The sequence below is a fragment of the Notolabrus celidotus genome, chromosome 6 (assembly GCF_009762535.1).
Source record: "Notolabrus celidotus isolate fNotCel1 chromosome 6, fNotCel1.pri, whole genome shotgun sequence".
In the NCBI taxonomy this organism is placed as follows: domain Eukaryota; kingdom Metazoa; phylum Chordata; class Actinopteri; order Labriformes; family Labridae; genus Notolabrus; species Notolabrus celidotus.
In genome coordinates, this window is record NC_048277.1 from 4,556,645 (window position 1) to 4,582,922 (window position 26,278).

General features: G+C 39.6%; 1 protein-coding gene and 1 long non-coding RNA gene across 3 annotated transcripts in view; one reads left to right on the top strand and one right to left on the bottom strand.

Moving 5' to 3' along the window:
• Positions 1 to 44: 44 nt before the first annotated feature.
• LOC117814411 lies at positions 45 to 5,328 on the bottom strand. The gene is made up of 3 exons (XR_004631573.1): positions 5,227 to 5,328; positions 2,770 to 3,024; positions 45 to 162 (listed from the first exon to the last, which is right to left on the bottom strand). It is a non-coding gene; the product is annotated as an uncharacterized LOC117814411 (long non-coding RNA).
• Positions 5,329 to 11,634: 6,306 nt separating this feature from the next.
• Positions 11,635 to 26,278, top strand: part of wwp2 (WW domain containing E3 ubiquitin protein ligase 2) — a 67,914-nt gene continuing 53,270 nt past the window's right edge. Inside the window, exons 1-5 of one of the 2 annotated variants that reach the window (XM_034685722.1) lie at positions 11,635 to 11,752; positions 14,296 to 14,377; positions 22,386 to 22,542; positions 22,913 to 23,034; positions 24,427 to 24,564. In XM_034685722.1, the coding sequence (XP_034541613.1) occupies positions 14,308 to 14,377; positions 22,386 to 22,542; positions 22,913 to 23,034; positions 24,427 to 24,564 (487 nt within the window). In that variant the 5' untranslated portion in view covers positions 11,635 to 11,752; positions 14,296 to 14,307. The remainder of the gene's footprint in view (positions 11,753 to 14,295; positions 14,378 to 22,385; positions 22,543 to 22,912; positions 23,035 to 24,426; positions 24,565 to 26,278) is intronic. The other variant, XM_034685723.1, reaches the window with a different exon arrangement.

Sequence of the window (26,278 nt, forward strand, 5' to 3'; positions counted from 1 at the left end):
TTTAGAGAATAATAATAATACATTTTATTTATAGGTACCTTTCTGGACAATCAAGGTCATCAAACATACATCCATCCATCCATTATCTTGACCGCTTATCCCGTCAGGGCTCACGGGGGGTGGGGGGGTGGAGCCTATCCCGGCTGGCTTCAGGCAGGTCATCTAACAACATACCAATATTAAAAACGACACTCAACAATAAATAAATACAACAGAATAACAATGCAATGCTAGAAAAATGAAAGGGGAGGAGAAGTCATTCCAGTCCCATAAAGACCGATTAAAGTGAGTACCCTTGGCAGAAAAAGGTGAGTTTTGAGGCAGGATTTGAAGGTGGTGGGAGAGGTGGAATTTTGTACGTCCTGGAGGAGAGAGTTCCAGAGGCCGAGAGGCTGAAGGCTCTCGACCCCATGGTGGTCAAGCGAGCAGATGGGAGGGTGAGTAGGGTGGAAGAGGAGGACCTGTGTAACCATGGTAGTTACCTGTTATCTGCAGCCCTCCAGCACCTCATGATAAATAGAATAATTGTCACATTGTTTCTGGGTAATTGAACAAGTAACGGTGCCTGCTTGCATCTTTTATATTAAAGCCTTGGTCACTGGTCAGATGCTTTGTTCTGTATGTGTCTTAACTCTGAGTCTCTGGTATGAATGGTATGGTATGTATGGTATGGTATGTATGATATGGTATGTATGGTATGAATGGTATGGTATGGTATTGTATGGTATGGTATGTATTGTATGTATAGTGTGGTATGGTATGTATGGTATGGTATGGTATTGTATGATATGGTATGAATGGTATGAATGGTATGGTATGAATGGTATGGTATGGTATGTATTGTATGTATAGTGTGGTATGGTATGTATGGTATGGTATGGCATGGCATGGCATGGCCTGGCCTGGCCTGGCCTGCCATGGTATGGTATGGCATGGCCTGGTACATACATTATGTGATCATTCTTGAAACTCTGGCTCCATCTACTGGCTAAGAAATACATCATCGCTCTGTGAGATGGGATGTGAATTAGTGTCATTTGAGCACATTATGTTGAGACTTCTCTATGGAGAGTTGCATCAAATCCTCAACGGTTCACCTTGGCTTTGCGTTGATCTTCTGAATGTCCTGTGATAAAACTGTCTTTACACTCTGATGAAAAATATTGATGGTACTTTTTTGTGCAATTTACTTTAGAGCTTTTAAACCAGAAAAAAACACACATTAGCAAAGAGCAATAAAGGCATAAATCTTACAGACCGTGGAGTTTAGGTAACGATAGGAGATAACTGCAATGTTAAACTCCAGAAGAACAATGTTGACAAAACGTTTTCCTATAGTTTGATCCAACTTTTCAGGTATTACAAAAAATTAAGCAATATTCATCCTCACAGTTAGAGAAAGTGTTATATTACTAGTCAAGGTGTAAAGGTGTGGTCACAGTGAGTCCTGAAGTTATTAAGCTTTCATGCATTTTTTAATTTCCATTAAAGCAGTTAACATCAGGTACAATAGGATGGCCTACAAAGCAGTCTCTCAAAACACCAACAAGTCCAGCACCAGAGCTCTTCCAGTCTACAATGAGTCCTACATGGACAAGAATCATTTTACTCTTATAAAACCTGTTATTACAGCTGTTACAACTCATGAGTGTTCTATTTTATTTCTCTCTTCCTTTATTTCAAATAAAAAATGTAGGTCATTTTTTTCACAGCATCTGATCCTAATGATGGAGTTGTTTTTGTGATTCATCATCCATATGTGTCAAATCAAAAGAAAAGAATGATTCTTATGTCAAATGTATCACATTTGACACATCACAAAGTTGGAATAAAGAAGATGTGTATTTGGTTCATTTGATTCCACAACAACTGCACACTTTTGCAAAAGCCACATCTTTACGACAACAGGTGATGGTGCTCATGGGATATGCAGTCTTCATACTTGATGAGACCCTCTCGTGCTGTGATACACAGACCATAAACTGGAACACTAATGAGTTATAAACCATTTGATTTGCAGAGAAGTCACTGAGGTTATTCTAAAGAGGTCGTGTTGTTGCCTACGCATGGTTTAACTCTTTAATTGTGTTGTATAAATGCGTAATGACGCATGTAGGGCAGGACGTATAAAATAAATGATGCAGCTTTTTGTACATTATGGGGAGATAGTTTAACATAAACAATAAAGGCATTGATACAGATCAGTGGAAAGATGTCTGTGCTTGGTGCACAGTTTGTTTTCAGCTGCTGAATTTAGCTGAGCGCACTTTGCCGTCTTATTGAAGTGTTTTAAAGCTTTTAGAGTTTCATTGTGAGCTCACTTAAAGATGCTTTTCAAGACATACTTTCATCTGCGTAAGTTGATATAGTTCTCAAATTATTATTTTGACACGTTGATGTTATAACAGCAGTGAGCCTGCAGGTGTTCCTGCAGCGCTCTTTGAGCTCCTCTCTAACATTTGACTGAGTTCTTGTTTTTTCTTTAACACGTTTTTTTAAACACACGTTTATAATTTCAGTAAAGTTTAGCTCTTGATTTTTTTTTGCTTGACTTTTCACAGGATTTTAAACATTGTGCAGAATGCAGAATAAAGTGTTTCTTTAAAGTAGAGTGGTTGATAGCTGATATGAGTGTTAAATGTCCTCTTTGTTTCTGAGTCAGTGATGGAGTACAGCTGTAAGAACCTTATGTGAATTGAAATGTTCTATATTTTGTTCTGATTTCAAATTTTTAAAGAGGACGTTAAAATATAAACTTGACTCTCTGACCTTTTTCTCATCAGAAGTTGGGAACTTCATCATCGAGCCTCCTGATCTCATCAAGGTTGTGACAACCCAGGTAACGATGCTCCAATCTACATCCCCTCTAATGATGATGATGTTGTTGGTGATGATGATGTGCTTGTTCTTGCAGGTGTAGGTGCAGGCATTCCTCCACTCGAGACTGAGCTCCTTCCACATCAGGCCTCAGCTTCAGCATCAACCGAAGACTCTGGCACGATTCTTTCCAGTTCACAAGATGGACTGAGGACAGTGAGATGAATGTCTCTGTTTAAAATGTGCTGCACATTTTTATTCTCTCAGTAATTCAGATATTATTTTTCTATCTAACTCTGTCAGTGTTTTTTTAATTGCATTTTTTCAGTATTTTTTTGTTCACCACAAGTTAAAAAATGATATATAAGTAAGACAAAACCAACAAAGAGATTTAAAAAATTATAATAATCCAAACATAATAATGATAATAAAGGAATAATCATAATCAACAAAACAAACAAAAACAAACAAAAAGGAAGATAAACATAAGAAAACAAGGTAATTAAACAAAAACAAATAAAGTTATCACAATAAATATTTTTAGATAACTTAAAAAAAAAAAACTTTCTTGAAGACATCTCAAGACCCCCCATTTGTGTCTCCCGACCCCCCAGGGAGTCCTGACCCACACTTTGGGAACCCCTGGTCTAGGCGGGGGAGAGATACGGACGCAGGCGAGACATGTTACAGAGTTGGAAGTATGCTGACCGGGTGACATTATTGATGTGAGACTGGAATGACAGTGTACTGTCGAGGATGACACCCAGACTCTTATCATGGGGGGAAGGGGAGACGGAGGAGCAGTCAATGAGGATGGAGAGTTTGTTTTTGACAGGGTGGAGAGAGGATGTGGAGAGGCAGATTTATCATTGAACAGAAGAGTACGGAGCATTGTGCAGAGTGTATTAAACTTTCATAAAGACAGACAAATAAGTTTTTCACCACAGAATAATGTTGGATACACATGTACAAGACAAGATCAGCAACTACTGTATAAGACACAGGTTTGTCCACAGGGGTCGCTAAGGTCAACATGTAACAAATTGAAGGTCCTTCACAGTCGTGTCAAAGTTCTGATGAAAGCCTTTTGTCTGCAGTATTGTCACCTGAGTGTCTGTATGACCTGAAATAGTCACAAGCAGGCAAACACTTGGTGCTGGCACCTGTTGCTGTTTCAAAAGTCAGTCCCTAAATCACCTGTAAAACACAGTTAAAGTCGCAGGTACAGACAAAGAGAACACAGCAGAGATGTTCAGAATTGTGACTTCAGAGCAATTGTCAGCTTTTGTGTAACTGCGGGACCACAAAGGACGTCACACAACTTTCTCTCACCTTTGAAGTGAGCTCTGTGAGGTATCAAACTGTACACATATACTAAGTCTTCTTTCTCACAGCTGCCAACATGTCTGCTGCTACAGCTCTGCTCCCCGAGAGCCCTCTTAAAAAAGATTCTACTGGGCCATTTTCTATTTCCTCTTTCTTTTTGATCAAAGATGATCTGACTGAGAAACTGTGTCCACCCCTTCAACTCCATTTTAATTCTCACAAAATCAGGCTTTTATTTTTGAAACACACTTAATAAACATCTGAGGATATAGTTGTTCTCATATCTCATCAGGTCAGTGTAGATCATGTTATACTATAGACCTAACTTGTGTTTTTGCCTGGTGTATGTCACCACCACAGCTTTGCTTCTGTTTGAAAGTAAATCAATGTGTTTTAATTGATGGACTGAAGAGTTAAAATAAAAATATGCTTGTATCTATAAAACCTTCTATTAATCAGGTTTAGTTTAGAACGTGTCAGTCTTTTATAGAGTTAGGCCCAGAGTCTGAATGCTGCTGAAGCATGTTCTGGGTTTTATAGTCCACCAGGTGGAGCCTTCTCCTCTCTCTGGCTCTACTCTGCTCTGGGGATTAAACCTTCTTCAAACTAATAGCAGGTACAGATGAGCTAAATCAACAGATGCAGGTATTTTTAAAGCACAAGAGGACAAACTGATTTCTTTCAGATAAAACAACAACACACAGATGCAACAACTTGTGTTTTTATGTCCTCCAGAGATGGACAGGTACGTTTCTGCAGAACATTAAGCCCACATTGAGCTTCTTACTTTGAAAAGTGAAACTGCTTGATCATTGTCCAATATTCATGAAGATTATTTGATCTTTGTAGGAGCCATTTGTTTAGGTATTTTGTTAACCACTAGATGGCGGTGTTTTCCTTGACAGTGATATAGTTTTGGAATGTCTGCTGATGGTCACCAGCAGCCTGTTGTACCAGCTTTAAGTTCAAATGTAGCCTAGTTTGAACAGCATTTTTAGTTGCGTTTACACTCTACTAATGTTTTGTGCATTGCACCAGCTGAGATAGTTCCAACGTCAGCCTAAGTTACAACTTAATTCTTACACTTTGCTCCTAGTAGGTGGAAAGTCCTCCGTATACCGGTTGCCATGTTGCCTCGTTTTGAAAGGTGGGATGATTTGGAGGATGAGGAGATACAGAGGGTTCTCCCTGCTAGATTACGTCGGCAACGCGATATCCGCGAGAGATTATGTCTTTTGGAAATATGATGACCAAGATTTGCTCTCCTGAGTATTAACATATGTTGTAGTTGATAATTTTACCACTCGCAGTCACTGTTATTATAGACACCGTGGATTAAGGCTTTAGGCTGTAGTTATTACGTTACTTTAGTTTGTTTCAGCTGTTGGTCAGTTCTGAGAAGATTAGGCACGAAAGATAACAATTCATCAAAAATGGTGCTTTCCTCTGATTGGCTGCAGGAAGCGTAAACGTCATATCTGTGACAGTGTTTTGGTTAGTTTGGATGTTACGGTCTACTAGTTAAGATGAACCTTACGTCTCTGTGGTGCAACCAAACTATGACACAACTTAAGTTACAAGCTAACTAGTTTCAATGTTTGGTTTAGAGGACTTTACACCCTAACTTAGGACAACTTCCGCACTGCCTGTGCAACAGGCTGCTGGACTTTTTATGCTCAGTGGATGGAGCCTGTCTTGCGGAGAATCAGAAATCTCATCTTGTGAGTAAATAAAAAATCTGTTTTTACTGTGGATCTCTCAACAAACGCAGCTTCCATTCAAGTCTCATTCTTTTAGATTATGGATGTCATTTTGAAAGTGGAGTATCGTCAGACCGGTGGTGAGTAATATTTGAAAGATATTACTACATTTCATTCTGTTGACTTTAGATATGTAATTTGAATTTCCCAGAACTATAAAGCACTGAGCCAATGTGAGATGTCAGCGTACAATCATGCAGCCAGATGTAATCTCTGTGAGGAAAGTGGTCCCAGATGGTGATGGGGATGACAAGGATAAGAGAAGGGAGGATGCTTGGGCATGAGTGTTAGTATATCATTGTAAATGACACATTTAGAGAGACTGTTATTGCTCAACACACTTTGTTTTTTCAGGCATCAAACCCTTTCCTCTGGCTCTTCTTGAGTCACCTCTATCCAAACAGAAGTTCAGACCTGTTGTTCTTTGGTGATCAACATTGTTTTTGGAGACTGGTGAATTTTCCCTTTTAGATATCTCAGTCAAACTCAAGGAGCTAAAACAGACCTCAAGTTTGACTCAGATATGTTGAGTACCAAATCACTTCCTCTAATTTTTGAAGACAATTTAACATTTCACATTAATCCTTGAAGACCTCAAGGGAACAAGGAAGAAAATTAGGTGTATATGACATATAATAGGCTGAACAATAAAGAGTGCTAGCATATTCTCTCTATTAAATTATTGATTTCATCTTTGCAAAGATTTGGGGAAATGTACCTGGTGGAAAAAACTTTTTCTTGAGTAATTATGTAACTTTCTTAACATGATTACCCAAAAATAGAGTTTGTCAGCATCATTATTCTTCATTTTGGCGGGGGAAGTCTGTATTTTTCTGACATTCGATATTCTTTTTGACATAGGTAGCAATAAAAGCTTTGCCAGGTGGAAAAAAACCTTTGAACATTTGAAGTTTCTTCTTTTCATCTTTGGATCCAGATGAAAAAACTTTTGCTAAAATCAACATTTTTTAATAATCTTCTCACCTGCCACAAAAAGAGGAACTTGAACAAGACAAAACCAAATGAAAACTTTATTCCACCAGACTCATTTTTCACTCTTATCAAGTCAAATAAGAACATGGAGCATGGACAATCACCTTCAGCTGAACATTTCAAAAACAAAAGAACTGGTCATTAAATTCTCCAGCACTCACAGCCCGGCCCACAACCCCATCCACATCAACAATCAAGCAGTCGAGATAGTGGATCACTTTAAATATCTCGGACTCACCCTGGATAATAAACTTAACTTTGAACAACACACCAACAACATCCACAAACGCTGCCAACAAAGACTCTCTGCCATCCGCAAACTCAAAACACTTTCTGTCGCCCCCCACCTTCTACTGTTACTGTACCAAAGCATCATTCAACCCTTTCTCCTCTACTGTTCCCCCTGCTACAACATGCTAACTGTCTCCAACAAAAACAAACTGATACGCACCACAAACACTATCACCAAAATCACCCGCCTCCCCACACCCAACCTGTCTGACCTCAATAGCAGAGTCATCATACGCAGAGAACGCACCATAACACTGGACCCCCAACAACCCCTCTACTCAGTCTTCACAATGCTCCCATCTGGTTGTAAACACAGATCCTTTTACTGCAGATGAGCCCGGTTTGGCAGAAGCTTTGTCCCGTCTGCCGTAGCACTCCTGAACAAAATACCCCAGTAATGTGTCCTGTGTACATATACTGTATGTGTCCGGTGTGTCTATATGTGGAATGATGTGCACCATTGTTGTGAGGCTGGGTGGGTGTTTATTGTTTATTTATGTATGTTTTATGTATGTATTTTGGTACAGACCGTGACAACAAATTTCCTCATTAAGGACAAATAAAGATCTATCTATCTAGAAGAGAAAAAATATATAGATCAGGCTTTAACATTTTTAAAGTTTTTTTTTCCTTAAAGCCAGAGGCTTCTAAAATAATGACATGAGGTATGTACATATGCAGATTGTAAAACTGGTTTTGATTATCTTGGACCTCAAGTAGCAAGTACGATTATTTTCTCCCAATTAGATTAGAAGGAGACGCAGCCCCTGGAGTCCTGTGGGATAACTTTGCTAACAACAGAGATTAATGTTGTAGTTTTGTTCTTGCTAGTAAAGCATAATGTGGTGAGTCCGACTTACGCCACAGTGAATCCATGTCATCACAAAAGTGTTTGATTTTACTTTTCTTTTTTTTTTTTAAGTTATGTTTTGGGCTTTTTTTGCCTTTATGATGGTACAGGTGAGGAGAGACTGGAAACGTGGGGAGTAGAGAGTGGGGGAAGACATGCAGCACATGGCCGGGAATCGAACCGCGACCTCTGCAACGAGTATTATAGCCTCTGTTTGTGGGGCGCTTAGACCGCTAGGCCACCAGCGCCCCTTGATCTTACATTTTGAGGTTTCTCAAACATACCACATTGGGAAAAAGAGTCCTTTCACAAAATAAAACTGACTTAAAGCTAGGGCTGGTAGCCATGAAAAACTAGCATGAATTTGAATGTAGCATTTCCTCAGGACTCCGTCTAACCCATGATCAGAGAGCTCAGAGCTGACTGAAATCATTTTCAAAGTGCATATAAACAAAATCGAAAAAATACTTCCCAACCGAAGGTTTTTACTCATCCATCTTACTCGGAAATCTAAGCAACCGAAACTACAGACTGAGCATTTAATTCATTAGGAACATGGAGAAGTATTTTAATGTTTGGTCCTGTAGAGACATCATTAATTTTCTGCTGCTGTGGACGTGCCAGACTCCAGCTGCAACAACTACTACTATCCGTCTCCCCACTATCATCTCTCTCTCTCTTCATCTCCCTCTATCCCTCTCTCCAACACGGTCTCAGCAGATGTGTGTCTAACATCGTCTAACTATCTTGAAGGAAACTATGGAAACAGCTTAGTGTGGCTGTGCTGCTGCTGGCTCCTCCTCTGGTTGTGACCCCGACTTTCATGACCACTACATCAGTTTGCATCACAACCAGTCATCTTCCTCACCTCAAAGATCGGGCAAAGACAGTCTTCACGGCACAGTTTACCTGCAGCGTTACAGATCATAAGGAAGTGTCAGGAATAGATCTCTTTTATTGTAGCATACAGTTTATATGGCTGTGATCCAAAGCTCATTCAAAGCTGCAGGTACAGGTCCAAGGTGCCACAGCCTCTACCTTTTCAAGCAGTATGTTCTGCATGTTGTCAATACACATTTATGGACTTATACCTACAAGTAACAAGCACTGACCTGCGAATAAAAATGCTTTACTTCCATATAGATACATACTTCCAATATGTGACCGTATAACAAAACACAGCGAGACAGCGAGCAGCAATCTAAGCCACTGATCATTCCTCTGTAATGATGTGAGTCAGCAGCACAGAAGATAAGGTTTCTACGTACACACAGCCATTTCAACATGTGGTTAAGGGGCCTAAGTTTACCGTAAATGTGGTGAACACGGTCCAATCAGGAAATAACAGAGCATGATTGTACTCCATGGTTGAAGGAGTCCTAGTGAGGAATGATTTAAAGCTCGTCTACCAGCCAAGTTTACTCTTTATATGCTTTAATGATGGTAAGAAATGTTCAGGCTTGTTCTCATATGTCCTCTGGTATGTTATTATTTTTAATTTTATGGCATATAAAGATTTATATGGGCCTACCACTGAATGATGTGTGCTGCTTGTTGTTTAAAAAATGACCTCTCTTTGATTTTGCACCTCAGCTTAACTCGGTAACAGTCAGTGATAAGAAATGCATGTTGTAAAGGTAAAGATGAACTTACTTTATTAATCCCCATGGAGGAAATTCAAATTTTCACTTGTGTGCTTTTTTTCTTGATCATGCTACATACACAGTACACATATTTGGTATACATACAATCATGCACAAACATGCTATGGACATGCTTAGGAGAGATGTCAGAGTGTGGAGGCTGCCATCAACCAGAGCAGTTGGGGGTTTGATGCCTTCCTTTGCCCAGGCAAATGGACCAGCACCTCTCCAGCCACCAGTCCACTTGCCAAACTTTGCCCACTCTGGGACTTGAGCCAGCGACCCTCCGATTCCCAAGCCAAGTCCCTATGGACTGAGCTACTGCCGCTCCCAATGTACACTGATTAGTTTTGCTAAAGAAAAAGAAGCAAGAACTAAAAGGTTGTTCATATGGGCTTGACCAAATGACCTTATCTGGGCCAGTGAATCTTTAACCTTTTCTTTTATGGCTACCCCTTGACAAAAACACTTGTCATATATATCCATATCAGTATGGGTTACACAAATAAAAAGATGAGCAGAGTTTCATCTAAAATTAACAAAAAACTGGATGCTTGGCATGCTTGGCCCACAACCTCAATCCTTTTGTGAATTTAGACTTACATTCATGTGTCAAAACCATAGACTGTATAAATAATGGATGTATCATCCGTGACGTCAACCATCTGTTTCTGAAGCGCTGTTTTGAAGCCAATCGTTAGCGGCAGCCATATTGCTGCTGTCGAGCGATTGTGACGTAAAGAGGTGGACTTTGAGCCTCCTAGCCAACAGCTACAGTCTGTCAATCAAGTCAGCTGTGCCTCTCATTGGAAGACTCGTAATCTCAATATCTTTGAAATTGCTGCGTTACAAAAAAATTTGCCCCGTACAGTGTGTGCCGATCAGGGGAGCCGGATGCTCCCCTGGTGGTGAAGCTTTCAGCAGTGTGTCTGCACCCTGGTGGCTGGCTGCAGTATAGGTCAAAAAATGAGTCTCAGTCTAACTTTAAAACATAAATACATGTCGTACGAATGTTTCTCTCATCCGTATGCTGTGGTGATATGTAGTTAGTATTTGACTGTTGTGTTCAAGGCCTCTTTTTTCTGAAACGTTTCTTTTTCGTTAGTTATTAGAGTTTAAAAAACGGGGTTTTACTTCTGGGTTTCCTTTGATTCACAGCCGCCGTAGAGGGACACTTCAAAGGACACACAGCGTCTTGTGACGCTACACTGCAGGGCGGAGCTCGTTACAATGGCTTCACAGGCTCTGGCTGCACAATGGCGGCGTCCAGGAGCGGGATTTTTTGGCTTCAGAACCGTACAACTGGAAGAGGCGGAGCAACGCTGTGCATTTTTATTTACAGTCTATGGTGCCGTTCGACAAAATGAGCTATCCAGACCACAATCATCTTTTGCACCAGACTGTAAACATGTTTATTTCTGCTGTAAAGATCGTCTTCTTTAAATTGGTGGTTTCCGCTGTTTCTGCAGCCAGCCTCAAGCAGATCCTCAATGAACTGCAGTTTTTAGCACTTCCGCATTGGACTCATATTTTCAGACCGGAGGTAGCTACTTAGTCCTGACCCACACTTTGGGAAACCCTGCTCTAGAATATCATATGGAAAATCAGACATACAGTGAAATATACTGTAAATGCAAGGCTACTACTCTACTAAGGTCATATTTTAAATTCTAAATTGTGGTAATAATAACAACAACAATAATAGGCTTTAATATTATTATTTGTAGTAGTAGTATTATTTGATTCTGGACAGAAATAAATCATTATAATCAGATTCAGTCGGGCTTGTAGTGACATTAACACTGTTGGATCTCCTCCAGTTTGTTTAATAAAATACAAATTCAATTTAATTAACTAACGTACTCCGATCAGTTCAACTTTTTACCCCACTTCGACGTCCTTGTTCCTGTGTTTGATCAACTTTACTTTGAAATAAATAAGTGATGATGTTTGTTTATTGATGACCCGCAATCCTTTGTGCAATGAAGAGGCATGCCCTGGGTCACGTGGTTACGTCACTGAGGCGGAAATGAAAGTTCAGCAGCGACAGCAGCAGAGCACAGCTGAGAAAGGTACGGTGAAGATTACATTAATACGTAGCTGGTTAGCTATCCAATAAACATGTCGTGTTTTCACATTAGCCACGTTACCAATGTTAGCGCTTTACCTGTTGTCAGGTGATGTGAACTGTTTCTATCGACATGTCCTTTTGTAAATTCTCCCTACGAAGCTTACGTGCTAACGGTTAGCCTTTTTAGGTCAATTTAGTCAGAATTAGCAACATTCAACCGGAAATGTTATCAGTTTTCTTACAAAATAAAAGCACATACAGAGGAAACATGGTGACGGGACACGTGAGTTAAAGGCGTGCTGAAGGTTTTCAGTCAATATTTGCTTTAAATGCAGTATGATATCTTAAGATGTGTATTGTAGTAGTTACAGTACGTAGTGAAATGTCAATCTTTACCGGCTGAGGTTTAAGTTTGAAAATACAGGTGACCGGAAGTGAATGTTTTCCTGTTCCCACTTGACAGTGATGCAAAGAAATGTCTGGATCATCTTCCGTGTTTGTGTTTTGTGCGCAGTAGCCAAGGGTATTTAAACAAGAGGACAATGAAGGCTGGTTAGCTGGGGCCGTTATATCTTTATTAGTGTCATAAAGTTTAGTTTTTATTGAGTAACTGATCGACACAAGGCTGCGTACCCGGTCAGCTTATTCGACAAGGTTGATGACAGATGCTTGGAGCTATTGTTTTGATCGCTGTGAGGTGATCCTCTGCAGCCCAGATTACAAGTGCTCATTTGTTTTTCTGCATTAAACACTTTACTGCTTTAGTTATGGCTAGGCCAGTTCTGGCTGTGCATCACTGGGTTTGATCTGGACTCAGGCTGAGAGTCCAGCAGCAGTCACCTTGGTGCTGATGGACTCTCAGTAACGTTACACTGATGATAGGATGAGACTCTTCTCCACAAAGCAGTGTCAGGTTGAAGGTATTTTATTAACATAATCATGAAGTACGGAGCTTGGATCTCCTTATATAAAGGCATTTAATAAAGCTCTCTGTGTCTCTGACTTTGCTCAAGGTGATGTTGATTTGGTTGAATACAAACCTGGGCACTCACTCTGATAATGTTTAATAGTTTTTAAAGATGTATCTGCTATAGGGTTGGGACTCAGGGCATCTCTTGATATGACACAATACCAAACTCATTGGCTTTGATAAACATCATAGCACAAACAGGGATTCTGTTAGAACTGATGAATCGCAAGACAATTACATTATCAGATTAACTGAAGAAAACAAAATGCCTGTGAGAGGTAGAGTGGAGGGTCAATGTCATAGGAGCCACCTCAACGAGTCATGACATAGTGACAGGGTGAGTCCAATAAGAAGACTAATCTGTCTACAGCTCCTTACATTACAATACCCACATTTGGTGCTGGCTATGTATTAATAATAATAATAATAATAATAATAATAATAATAATATTATTTGTAGAGCACTTTTCAAAACCAAGTTACTAAGTGCTTCACATGGGCACCAAAATAAAACAGGCCATTAATAAAAACACACAAGTCAAGATGAAGAAATAAAACATATTTTAAAAGACATACAATTCCCCTAAAAGATCTCTTATGGAATACAATTATTTTAAAATATGCTTCTTAAGACGGTTAAAATAAAATCAAACCAGGGAAGGCTCTGCGATAAAAGTATGTTTAAAGATGGGATTTCATATTCAAAATATGACGACTGTATCGTACAAGTGAGGATGAAGAGATATTGATGACAGAACAAGCACACACCTGTTGTAGGTCAAGTGTATTTTCTTCCATCATATGTAAATAAAAGAGTATATTTTACAGTGTATTGCCCTTTAAATGCATTTTCTAGCATTTCACTGCAGCTCACTTTTTCTCTGACTTTGCTCAAGGTGATGTTGTCTGGGTCACATATACATCCTGATACTTGTTTTGCCTTTAGTTACAACATATCTCTGTCATCTTTGTCTTTGAGCATCATATCAATGCAGTAATGTGTCTTCATCCTACGCCTGTGCAAAGCATCTTTATTTTAATTTAGAAATAATGTGACACTCTAAACAGATTTAACTTCTGATTTGACTCACTCTGTCACTATATCATGACTCCTCACAGTGGTGCTAACGACATTCATCCTGCACTTTATCTTCTGTTTGATTTCTTATTTGTATTATTATTTTTTAAAGTTTGTTTTGGGGTCTTTTTGCCTTCATTAGACGGGGCAGCTCAAAAGGGAGAGATGAAATGTGGGGACTGATTGGGGTGGACATGCACCAAGTAATGTCGGTGCTGGGAATTGATCCTGCAACCACTGCATCTAGGACTATAGCCTCTGTACATGGGGCGCCTGCTCTACCAACTGAGCTAAACCAGCACCCCACATTTTTCATTGTCATTATGTGCATGTCTTGTCATTTATAAATTCTTGCAGATTTGCTGTGTCTGATATTGTCATTATCGTGGGTGATGTATCGTTGGTATTGTATGATGTCTTGAGTTACCCTGTGACTCTCAGCCCTGGCTCTGAAGTTGTGATGTGCTGTAATAAGTGTGTGTCTGTGTGTTTTCAGAGCTGTGAGGTCATGGCAGCTGCCAGTGTGAGCAGACCTGGCAGTGCCCAGACCACCGAGAAGTCTCAGCTGATCTTGAAAGGTAATTTTCCGTTTTTGTCAACTCAACTTATTCACAATACAAAAAATGGCATGATGGGTTTGAATATTGGGACACGCACATGATGTTGATGATGTCACAGTTTTTGTCTCTCCATCATACCAAGAAAGTATGAAACTTTATTAAACCCCAATTTCACCTTCTTCCTGTCTGAAAGCGACGGGTCACCAGTTACTTAACACACTATATTCAGATTGTGCTTTCTGCACACATAACTGATGATCAGGGCAGATTTTTATAATCATTACACAGCTTACAAAGTCAGTGTTCTGTTTTTAAGTTTTATTCAGATATGATATCTACAGTTTGATAACTCTGTTGGTTCTGGAAGTGAAAATGAAATAGTGTGAGATACAGTTTGAATCCATATTTTGACCGCAAATTATTCTGAACTATAAGTAAACACTGTCTGGTGATGTTTGGCAACACCTTCTGGAATGATTCACAATCAGTGATGCTTGAGATAAACAAACTGAACACTGAACTATATATTTCTATCTTCAGTTTCCTCCTCCACCGGACCAATAAAGTCTCTGTTTTCTACCAGCCTGCATTTGCAAAGCTGCATCATCAGGATGCTCACGTGGGTTAACAGGAGGGTCGGATGATTCCGTCCAAAACTAGTGATAATGATGTTAGAAACTCACAGTGTGATATACTCACATCATAACAACTTAGAGCTGTTGTTCCTGAAAGTCAAACCCTGGAAAACAGAACCATATCCAAACTGAGGAGCCTAGAAAAAGCCCCAATGATGACATTTAACATTTGTGTATGAAGAGAACTCTTTGTTACTCTAGGTTCAGAGAAGCAATCAGCAGTCTGTATAATCCAAGCATCATTGAAAGACCTCAGCATTGTTCAGTCAGTCAATCTTTATTTATACAGCGCCAAATCCCAACAAATGTTCTCCTTAGACTCTTTCCAAACAGAGCAGGTCTAGACCGTACTCTATGTTCTATCATTAACAAAGACCCAACCAGAGTTTACAGTAGACCTTTTGTAAAAGTGTAGGCTCTGAATATAAGACTAGTCCACTTTCACATGCAGTTTAAAGGGAAAACCCCAGCTTAAATTATGAACAATATGGTTATTTATATTTAGTATTTTTACTGCCAGACATTTTGGCCGATGATGTCTCTATATGCTGGACAACTGCACGTGAAACCGGCTAATAGCCGCTAAATACTGTTTAACGTAAACCCTGGACCCAACATCCAGACAGGATAAGATCCAGTCCCATCTTACAGACAGGACTCAGTCTGATCTCATCGTAATCCACCATGAGCAGAGCACTTTGCAGAATTTAGCAAGTTACAGTGGCAAGGACAAACTTCCTTTAACAGGCAGAAACCTCCAGCAGGACCAGACTCATGTTAGACACACATCTGCTGAGACCGTGTTGGAGAGAGGGATAGAGGGAGATGGAGAGAGAGAGAGAGAGAGAGAGAGAGAGAGAGAGAGATGATAGTGGTGAGGCAGATACTAGTAGTTGTAGCAGCTGGAGTCTGGCACGTCCACAGCAGCTTCTTTAAACATTGTTCGTAAAAATTTCTTTGAACAAATTGATGAATTTATCACCCAGCTGAACTTCATATTGTTCACTGACTGTCCAGCTTATTGTGATGTTGTCATATCATCTATCCATGACCTCTACTTTTACATCAACTCTACAAAGTCCCAAGAATTTCTGCATTCATCTTCTCTCCGTCCAGCACTTGAACCACTTTGATCACAGCAGTAATGTGTTATTGGATTCATGGAAAATGAACATGATTATGAATAATTACCTGGCACGAATCAGGTTCAGGACAACACAAATAATCCAAATAAGACCTTTTTCTCATAACTTGTCTTTAAAACAGATCTGCGTAATAACAGCTGTCTTCACCTGCTGTGTGAATATTGTGACTGTATTAAATGTAAATGTCAGGTAGTTATTGTCTGGTGTGCATCACTCTTATGACTAAGCATACACTCAGCTAGCTAATAATGATAGTTAGATTCATGTACTTTAAAGCACTGTGTACGTTTGTGTTCTTCTGAGTCAGACTGCGCATTTCATAGTTTTACATTTTAATATACACTACCAGTCAAAAGTTTGGACACACCTTCTCATTCAATGGTTTTTATTATTTATTTTAATTATTTTCAACATTGTAGATTAATACTGAAGACATCAAAACTATGAAATAATCTGGTTTTGTCATAATCTGGATTACAACAGTAGTCAAATAGGGCTATCCATTGTGTACTAACCCTACCTCTGAACAACACAACTGATGGTCTCAAACACATTAAGAAGGCAAGTCATTCTACAAATGAACTCTTGATAAGGCTCATGTTCATTAGAAACCATTCCATTAACCTGCCTGTTAAAAGGAAGTTTTTCCTCGCCACTGTAACTAGCTAAATACTGCGATGTGCAATGCTCATGGTGGATTAAGGTGGGGTCAGACTGAGTCTTACCCTGTCTTGAAGTTGGGTCTCTGTTCATAATTTGACATAGAGTGGTCTAGACCAGCTCTGTTTGTAAAAGCGTCTTGAGATAACATTTGTTGTGATTTGGCGCGATACAAATAAAGATTGATTGATTCCAGGAGACCACTTCATGAAGCAGACTGAGAGAATACCATGAGTGTGCAAAGCTGTCATGAAGGAAAAAGGGGGCTACTTTACAGAATCTAAAATATAAAACATATTCTGCTTTGTTTAACACTTTTATCTTCATTCAATAATTCCATATATGTTCTTTCATAGTTTTGATGTCTTCAGTATTAGTCTACAGTGTTTACAATCATTCAAATAAATACAAACCCTTGAATGAGAAGGCGTTTCTAAACTTTTGACTGGAAGTCTAAATAGGTACCCTACGATCTCAGCAAATGGTGCAACATTATCATGATACATAGAGGTTAAGGCAGTAACCATTCTCCAAGTTCATGACTTGACTTTCTATTTTCAAGGCTTCGATTCAAATGAATAATCCTTTGAATGTTTCCTCAGCACTAAAAGGTGAAGCTGCTGTAAGAACAATGAAGTTTGATTCTTAAAAATCAACAGATCATTGTTTTTAGAACATTCATGTATGTTTGCAAAGCTTCTCCTTAAAAGATAAGTAACTGTACCATGTGATAAAGCTACAGTATTTTATTTTTGTGTGGTGCTGAACCAGGGCCACATGTTTGAGTTTCTTAAAATATTAAGTTTCACCTGAAACTGTCAAACACAGAAACAAGAAGAAGAGTCATCAGGAGGCAGAGTTGTGTTTTACAACAACAAGTTTCCTAACTTGCAAAAGGCCGCCACATTAAGAAACCAGTTTTTTAGACAACCTCACTTTTATTGTTTGCATAACTCAGGAAGACTAAATATTACCTCATGGTGACGTCTGTTTGTCTGTTATGACTGACTGAGGCACAGGCCAATGTGTGTCCTGAAGTGAAACATAGAGGTACACTATGACGTCACGAGGCGCTGCTGTTGTCTGTGTCTACCCGCCACTTTGGATCATTTCCATTCACTTTTGATTGAAAATCCAAAAAGTAGTGACACCACTTATAGAAGTGGCAGAAAAATCTTTGAAAATACCCTACGAGGAATCGAACTAACCTTTCTTTGCGTTTGATAGCTCAGTTTAATCATACAAGTCTTAGCATAAAGTGCAGGATGAACCAACATGTTTCCTCTTTTCCTTACACTTGTCTTATTTCGCTCTCAATTACTGACCTCCAGCATTGTTCACTGAAACAAGCTTGAGCTCTCACCGCCCTCAGATCTGCTCTCAATCTCTGTCCCCCCCCTCACACACACCCACACTCTCTTTATGTCTGCTGATCTGGCCCCTCTCCAACCTCTCTGTGTCACTTCTCCTCTACAGAGAGCTGCAGATGACTCACATTTCTTCCCAGATGTTCGTGAGTTCAGAGATCATCATCCTGACTCAGATCTGCTAACATCTGGTCTGTGATAGTAGACGCTCAGACAGAAGCCTTTGTTCTCTGTCATTATTCATTTATCCAACTTCTAGTTTAGACAAGATTTTCTCTGGGAAACTCTGTCAGGCTGAATGCTGCGGTGGCCCAGAGAGTTCCAAGGAAACACTTACAAATGCAGAACGCATCAGCGCATCCAGAGAGGCATGTTGAGGGACACAACAACATCACACACACACAACATACAGTATGCACAACAACACAAACACTAACACCATGTTTGTCTTTGATATTAATAGCACTTTAACTTCCTCATTATAGTGCCTGTAATTACCTTCATTTGGTTAGCTATTTGCACCTCACACACACTCACACACACACACACACACACACACACACACACACACACACACACACACACACACACACACACACACACACACACACACACCTCTCCCTGCACACAGCTGTTTCCCTGCCCCGCCTCCCTGTCTCCCGTTCACTGTACAGTCTGTTCACTTTCTTTATTAGCTGTGTGTTTGAGAAAGTTGCCTGACTCACTTTTTTTTTTTAAACTTGGGTTTCTGTTTGTCAACATTTCAAAAACACGATCCCAGAGAATACTTAAAATTTACATCCCTAATATATACTGTATTTAAGTGCCTGTGTCTGGGTCGGATTTTCTGTAAAAGAAGCAGAGTGGATGTTTGTCTCTCACCCTGAAGTGTCTCTGTTTAGAGCTCTGCTGGTGAAGTTTGGCAGTGAGAGGTGAGTTAGCTAGCAGGAGGTGCTTTTGTTCTTCAAATTAGTTTCTTTTGACATAATATTTTGTCCTGATCAGTGATACTGGAGCAGGATTATCAAACAGGCATACGTTTTCTGTTGAAGTATTGTTTTAGACGAAGAAACTCTACAACCAGCTAGCTAAAAAAGCTAAATGTCTATGATTTAATGTGAATATTTCACTGATCTTTGAGGACTAAATAGTTAAACCGTGTGCATATGTATGTTACTCTGACAATTATTGCGACACCAGAGCTCACATCATGACACCAGAGCTGTGATGGGTAACGTTAAACCTGTACGTCATCTTTCGTATGCTAACTAACGTCAATAAATCAGAGTTTAGAAAGTGTTATTGTTGTTGTGATGTTAGAGTTGATGAAACTTGTGATGAACGATAAGCTACTCTCACACTTTGGTAAGAGTCTTAAAGTGAGTGAGTGATGGGAGGTGCAGCCCTCATCCCAGAATAGCTCTGCCAGTTTAATCTCAGGGGGTCCCCAGAGTCGGCATAATGTGAAAGTTTCCCACTGTGCCTTTAACAGACTACGCAACTCGACCAAAAATCACAACTCAACCAGAAACAGTCATCAAAAGAACTAAATCAAACACAGCCAGCCCGATAAATTCTAGTTTGCTTGACTAATCCACAGTTTGTTCTGTTGTCTGTAGCTTCATAAATGCTGTTCATAATTTGATGAAGATGCTCTCTGAACTCCATTTTCTCCATTTGAAGTGTTCCCCTGCAGTGTTAGTGCTCTCAGGGCCACTGTACAGTTCTCTTCAGTCTACAATCCAAATCTGATTCCGGACGAACGAATCAGCTCTCATATGACTGACACATGCTGAAACAAGATTCTCAGCAGGCCTGCAAGAATTCAAAACCACTAAGCCTGTCTAAGCTCGCTGTAGACTTGAACCAAAGTCACAGAGAATCCAAAGATTCTGTGAAATATTGAGAAATGTAGAGCGTCAAACAGTTTCATAAATTCTCTGCTACATTTCCAGGAATAGTTCATTTGAGGAAGAGGAAAGGGCTCATTTCACATAGTTATAAACCAGAAGTCAGTTCATGCATTCTGTTACTCAGATTCTTACTGTGCCTTTTATCAGGAAGCTGAAAGACATGTGAGTAAAGGTTAGACTGCAGAAGGTTTCTGATGTACGCAGGGAAAGTTCTTTAGAAGTGTTAGAAAGTTTAAAAAGGTCTACAGTATGAACGCTTCCTTCCAGTGTGCCCACGCTCCGGTCTCTCCTCAACACTGAGGCCTGAATGTGACCATTTAGGGATTTTCCTCTTGGCCAGTTTCATTAGAACGAATGATGCAGATGGTTTTTTTCCTCCACAAGAGGGCAATGTTTGTATTTGTCTGTTTGCTTGTACCCACAACCAACACCCAAGTTATGCCCACAGAGCAACATAGTAATCACATGCTGGGTTAAGTGGGAGCAGGGTCATTCTCTGTAGAGTCCAAACTATGATTGTGAAAACAGTCAAAATATCTGCTGATATTAACAATCATTATAATAATTAAATATTAAATTAGAAAACATCATTTGAGGGAAAAATGTCTATCTGTTTTTATTGATTTTAAACAACAACGTTAGACATTATACACATATATCATCACGTGTGTGTGTGTGTGTGTGCGTGTGCGTGTGCGTGTGCATGCGTGTGTGTGTGTGTGCGCACACTAACTCAGAACACAACAAAATCTCAGATAAGCAATAAAGGACATAAAGAACTAAACACAACTTGCATATACACACAGGAGGACTCTCAGAAAAAAGAAAAATAAATGTATTCAAAAAATAGAAATAATAACAACATAATAATAATATTAGTAGTAGTAATAATACAAATAATAATAAAGTAATACTACTACTACTACTACTACTACTGCTATTATTACTACTACTACTACTACAACAACTATCTCTTATAATAACAGTACTAATTATAGTAAGGATAATAATAATAAAATACAAATAATAACGAGGATAATATAATAATAATATTAGTAGTAATAATAATAAAAAATAACAGTAATAATAATATACATATTAGTAATGATAAATAATAACAAAGTAGTACTAATATTAGTAGTAATAATACAAATAAAACAACAAAGTAATACTAACATTAGTAGTAATAATTGTAAAATAATAACAACGTAATAATATTATTACTAGTAATAACAATAGAATAATAACAAAGTAATAATACTACTACCTGTACTACTACTATGTCTAATAATAATAATAATTATAATTATAATACAATATCAAATAAGTTTCTAAATAGAATAAAATCAAGTAAAATAGTTATTTTTACTAAGTCAGGAGTTTGAGTTAGTAAGTGTTCAAGTTCCTACATCACAGTCTGGTATTCGAGCATCTATTCACCCCCAGGTTCTTCCATCAGGTGTGCTTTGTCCGTCTCCTCTAGATAGTTTACAGAAGGACCCCAGATGTTGTTACAGAGTAACTCCTTATAGTGTACGTTATCTTTTCCAGGGGCAGTAGGATTTTAAAGTGGCTGATTAGTGGATTGATTGATGGTAGACAGGGAAAATATGATACTAAGTTTCTCTCAGTCTCAAACAGTGAAGCATGATGAAGACTCTTCTTTTTGTGGCATGATCCTGAAACCGTTTTTTCACTGGTATATGAAGGGAGATATTTTGGACATGATTGGAAACAGTAAACTGAAATATTCTGTTAAGACAGGCACCTTAGAAAATGATGCTTTGCCCTCTAAAGAAAGGGATGAAAAAGGGTTACATTATTAGCCCAACCCTGTGGAACAATCATTTTATAAACTGTCCCAGTTAGACAGGATAGTTATGTGCACACCGGGTGTTTCACTGCAAGCTATCTTAGAACTTCTGTCTTTACAGTAAAATGTGTCGACATAGTTTAACCCCCCAGCCAAAGAAAAAGTAAATAACCTGCATCCCCCTAAAGCCACAAACATCTCTCACTGAAAGACACACACCTCACACAGTCAGAGGTTGTAAGATCCGGACCACTTCACCACAAGTGATCAAAAGTGCAACAGAGACAACATAGAACATTTCATAATGTGTGAGAAAGCGGAAGAATTGCGGATTGAATTATTTTTTTTCCTTTACGACATCATCCAGCTTTTCAAAACCTGAATGAAAACTCAGCAAAACAGAAGGAGATGAGGCTTCTGCTGCCGTGCCCTCGGTAGCAAACCAAACCCTTTCAAAAGTATCCTTGTTCTGTTTGTGTGTCTGCATGCTCAGTGGTTTCGGCGAAGCCCCAGTCTCCCAAGCTGCCTAACCGTCACTCTCGGCTCAACTCCTTTGTGGAGGTGACTGCTGACGGCCTGACCAGTGAAACCAAAAAAACAGGCAAACGCAGTGGACACCTCGAGCTGCAGTGGAATGAAGACCTTACCCTGTAAGAACGCAAACAAACACACACTGCCCCTTTTCACATTCTGTCATTTATTATGTGGAAATGTTCAGACATTTATGATTAGATAACCTGATGTTTGTGAATGTTGCATTTAAATTTGCTATCAAATATTTACTGCACAAAACATGAGGGAAAAAAAACTGTAATTTATAAAGTCATTTTCAGGCCAAAGTGACATGAAATCTGGTCTTCAACATTTGATTTGTTCGGCTTCCTGCTTTAGAGACATTCCACAAACTTTGGTAGACCTATTTGACTGTTTTGATATTTTCAATGACTGAAATATGAATTGATTTGACTGGAATAAAAAGGTCAGATTTGTGTGAAATAAAATGAATCCCTCCTTTTCCAGTAATGTGACGCCTCAGAGTCGTCTGGATCTGAAGCTGTGGAGCTGCCACACCCTGAGGAAGGAGCTCCTGGGCAGCGCCACCATAGACCTGCTGGACACGCTGCGCACCCACGACGGCAAGAGTAAGGACATGCTCACAGAGAAAAAACATGAAAGTTCATTTCATTTTTCTTAACAGTTTGTAGAAAGGTTAGACCTTCATGTTTACACTGTATACTGAAAAAATGACACCAGGGCCAGAGGACAAGAATGACTTACAGTGAAAAATCAAACGGTTTTGCTTCTTTGAACTCAGGGAGTCTGTTCTTTTATAAGTTCATCACCAAGAAAGTGTCTACAAGATGTGTAGAAATATCCTCATGATACCTTACTCAATTGCTTTACAGTTTATAGACGTCCACTTCCAATCATGTATTTACCATCAAATGATGAACACATGATGTCAGGGTTGGATGATAATTCCTGACTATAGCTAGTTGGGATCATCCCCTTAAAGCTAGGGTTGGTAGTCACGGAAAGCTAGCATGAATTTTAATATAGCATTTCCTCAGGACTCTGTCTAACCCCCCCTCGGAGCTCCTCCAAAACAACGCCCCCGCTCACATGCACGAGCACGGCTGATTCACGACCATATGATGGGGACTGATTTAAAATCGGTCCTCAGCACATGGTTTGTGTTTTGAACTACATCAACTCATGTCTCACTCAGCGGTAAGAAAACACCAAAACATTCTCATAGTGAAAGTTAAAAACACAAACAAACATGAAATGTACGCTTTGCAGGAGGCGGGCAGAACGGCAGGATGGAATTTGATTGGTTTCATAATTTGGCTCCTGATGGCAGGGATTGGTTGGTGTTTTCCCAGGTTTACTCCGGCTGTAGATAGAGGCTTTCTTTACCTCTTTTTTTAAGAACACATTATGTATTGATTACCATCAGGACATAAAGATCATTTTAACCAGTATAACAAAAAGTGGATCTAAATCTGACTACCAACCCCAGCTTGAAGAGGAAGAAATAGAAGTGAGAAGAAACAGCTGTAATTAAGGATAAATGTTAAAATTCACTTAAAATTCCAGCTTTTTTTATTCCACATAGTCAGATAAAGTCATATATTCCACATATCGCCTATCCATTCACTATTAGTGGGCGGTTCTGGTGTGATCCATTTCTGTGACAGTAACAGTAACAGTCTTCCTGACACAGAGGTGGCATCTCTGTTTCTGAAAGAGCAGGAAGCATCAACAAAGATAAAAACCAGCTCTGCTCTGATGTCCAGTTTTTCCTCTTATTACCTTTTGTGGTGACAAACAGATGGACGGCAGCGCGGCTCAGCATTATCACTGTGTATGATATGATGCTGTGGGTTCACACAGTTTTCTCATTTTGGAGCATCAACAGAGGATGTCTGATTTCCTCTTTGTGACTCAACCTTTCTCCCTCTCCCCACCATCTTTCATCGTCGACCTTCCTCACCACTCATCCTCTCTGTCGTCCCTCCTCCCCCCTCTAGTGGAGAACGTCCAGTTGAGTCTGGTGCTACAGACGGAGAACAAAGGCTCGGTTGTAGCGGGAGGAGAGCTCAACGTCTGTCTGGACGGCATGGTTGTTGATTTGGGCTCGCTGCCCAATGGCAGCACAGCAACAGACAGTGAGTCCTACCTTACCCCACACGCACAGACACACACAGACACACACACGCGCACACACACACACACACACACACACACACACACACACACACACACACACACACACACACACACACACACACACACACACACACACACACACACACACACACACACACACACACACACACACACACAAAGGTGGAGGAAGTAGCACAGACATATACAACAAAGCTGCAAGAGAAGCATTTATACATGAGGCATTTTTCACACCAACATGTGGATGTTATAATGTTTGATGGAAAGTAAGCCCCTCCTCTTCAAGAAAGATCCATTCCTTGTGGGGATTTTTGGAAGAAGATACAATAAAGTAACATAAAATAAAAAACTTCAAATGGGGATATTAAATATCAGCAAGCCTTAGATTAAAAGTGTTAGTTGACTTTGGGAAGGCGGCCATAATAAAAATATGAGAGGGTCAAAACTGCCTGACATCTTCAGAAGTTGGTGTGAGAGTGCACACTAATTAATTGCAGCACTAAAGCGTCTTCTAAGCAAAGAGGTTGAGACGGACCACGGAGTGGAAACAATGAAAAGTACACTCTTAGAGTCTGTCAGCACACGTTTCACTGAGATCTATTCAGATCCTCTGCACTTCATCACGACTGCACTTGATCTGCGTTATAAAGATCATTACTTGGATGTGGGAATAAAGCAGCACGCATGAGAAATGATCCAGGCCACGATGGATGCAGAGAACCCGCTTGCCTTGATTTAACTGAGGTTAGTACACAGTAGGGATGCAGCCGGGAACGCAACCAGGTCATAATCAGTCCGCAGGTGGAGAAAAAAAGCGTTCATGGGGACCTGTCACTCAGCCGAAGCCCCCAGCTGAGCGTCTCTGCTGTGCGCAACACCTTCAGTCAGCGGATTCATATTGAAACATGCTTTAAACTTAAAACACCTCCCTGATAGCTGAACCAAATATAAGACCACATGATGTTTGTTCCACGTGATGGAAAATTGAAACAAAAAAAATGTGTTCGAGTAAGTTCTTAACAATCAATTAATCAATCGTGGATTAATTGATTGTTGACATCCCTAGTACACAGTCATAGCCATAAATGCAATGGGACTAATAATTGGCATTATAATTTCTTTCCGTGTTTCGGTTTTTGGCCTTGGTTTTCTCATTTCCGTTTTTTCGGTGCATCCTTAGTTAACATTATTAACAGTTGTTGCTGTTTAACATGAAGGAGAGACTCCATACCTGTTGAAAACTGGAAAAGCAAAATGCATGCTGCACAGACTCGAGCAGCACCAGAGGCTGCAGACTGTCAGTGGCAGCAGCTTCAGGTGCTGAAAGCTTGCAGCTCCCGTCTTCTTCCAGCTCTCACACTGCAGTTTCTTCAGGCTCATTCTAGTTTCATTTGAAATGTTGTTTTGTCCTTCAAATATTTTAATCCTTGTGTCAGAGTAAATTAAATCTTCAACAAACACAAAAAAACTCCACACCCTTGAGCATCATTAAATCGATCGTAACATAAAGGTGGAAAGGAAAGTTAACATCATGAGTGATTTCTCAGTTTGGTCTAAGTCTAAGTAAAACAACGTTTTTACTCATCAGTGTGGAAATATTAAAGTGAACACACTCTCTGTTTTTCCCACAAACCTTCAGACTGCTTATTAGCACAGAATGCACCACAATATTAAACCATCTCTCCTTCTTTCCTG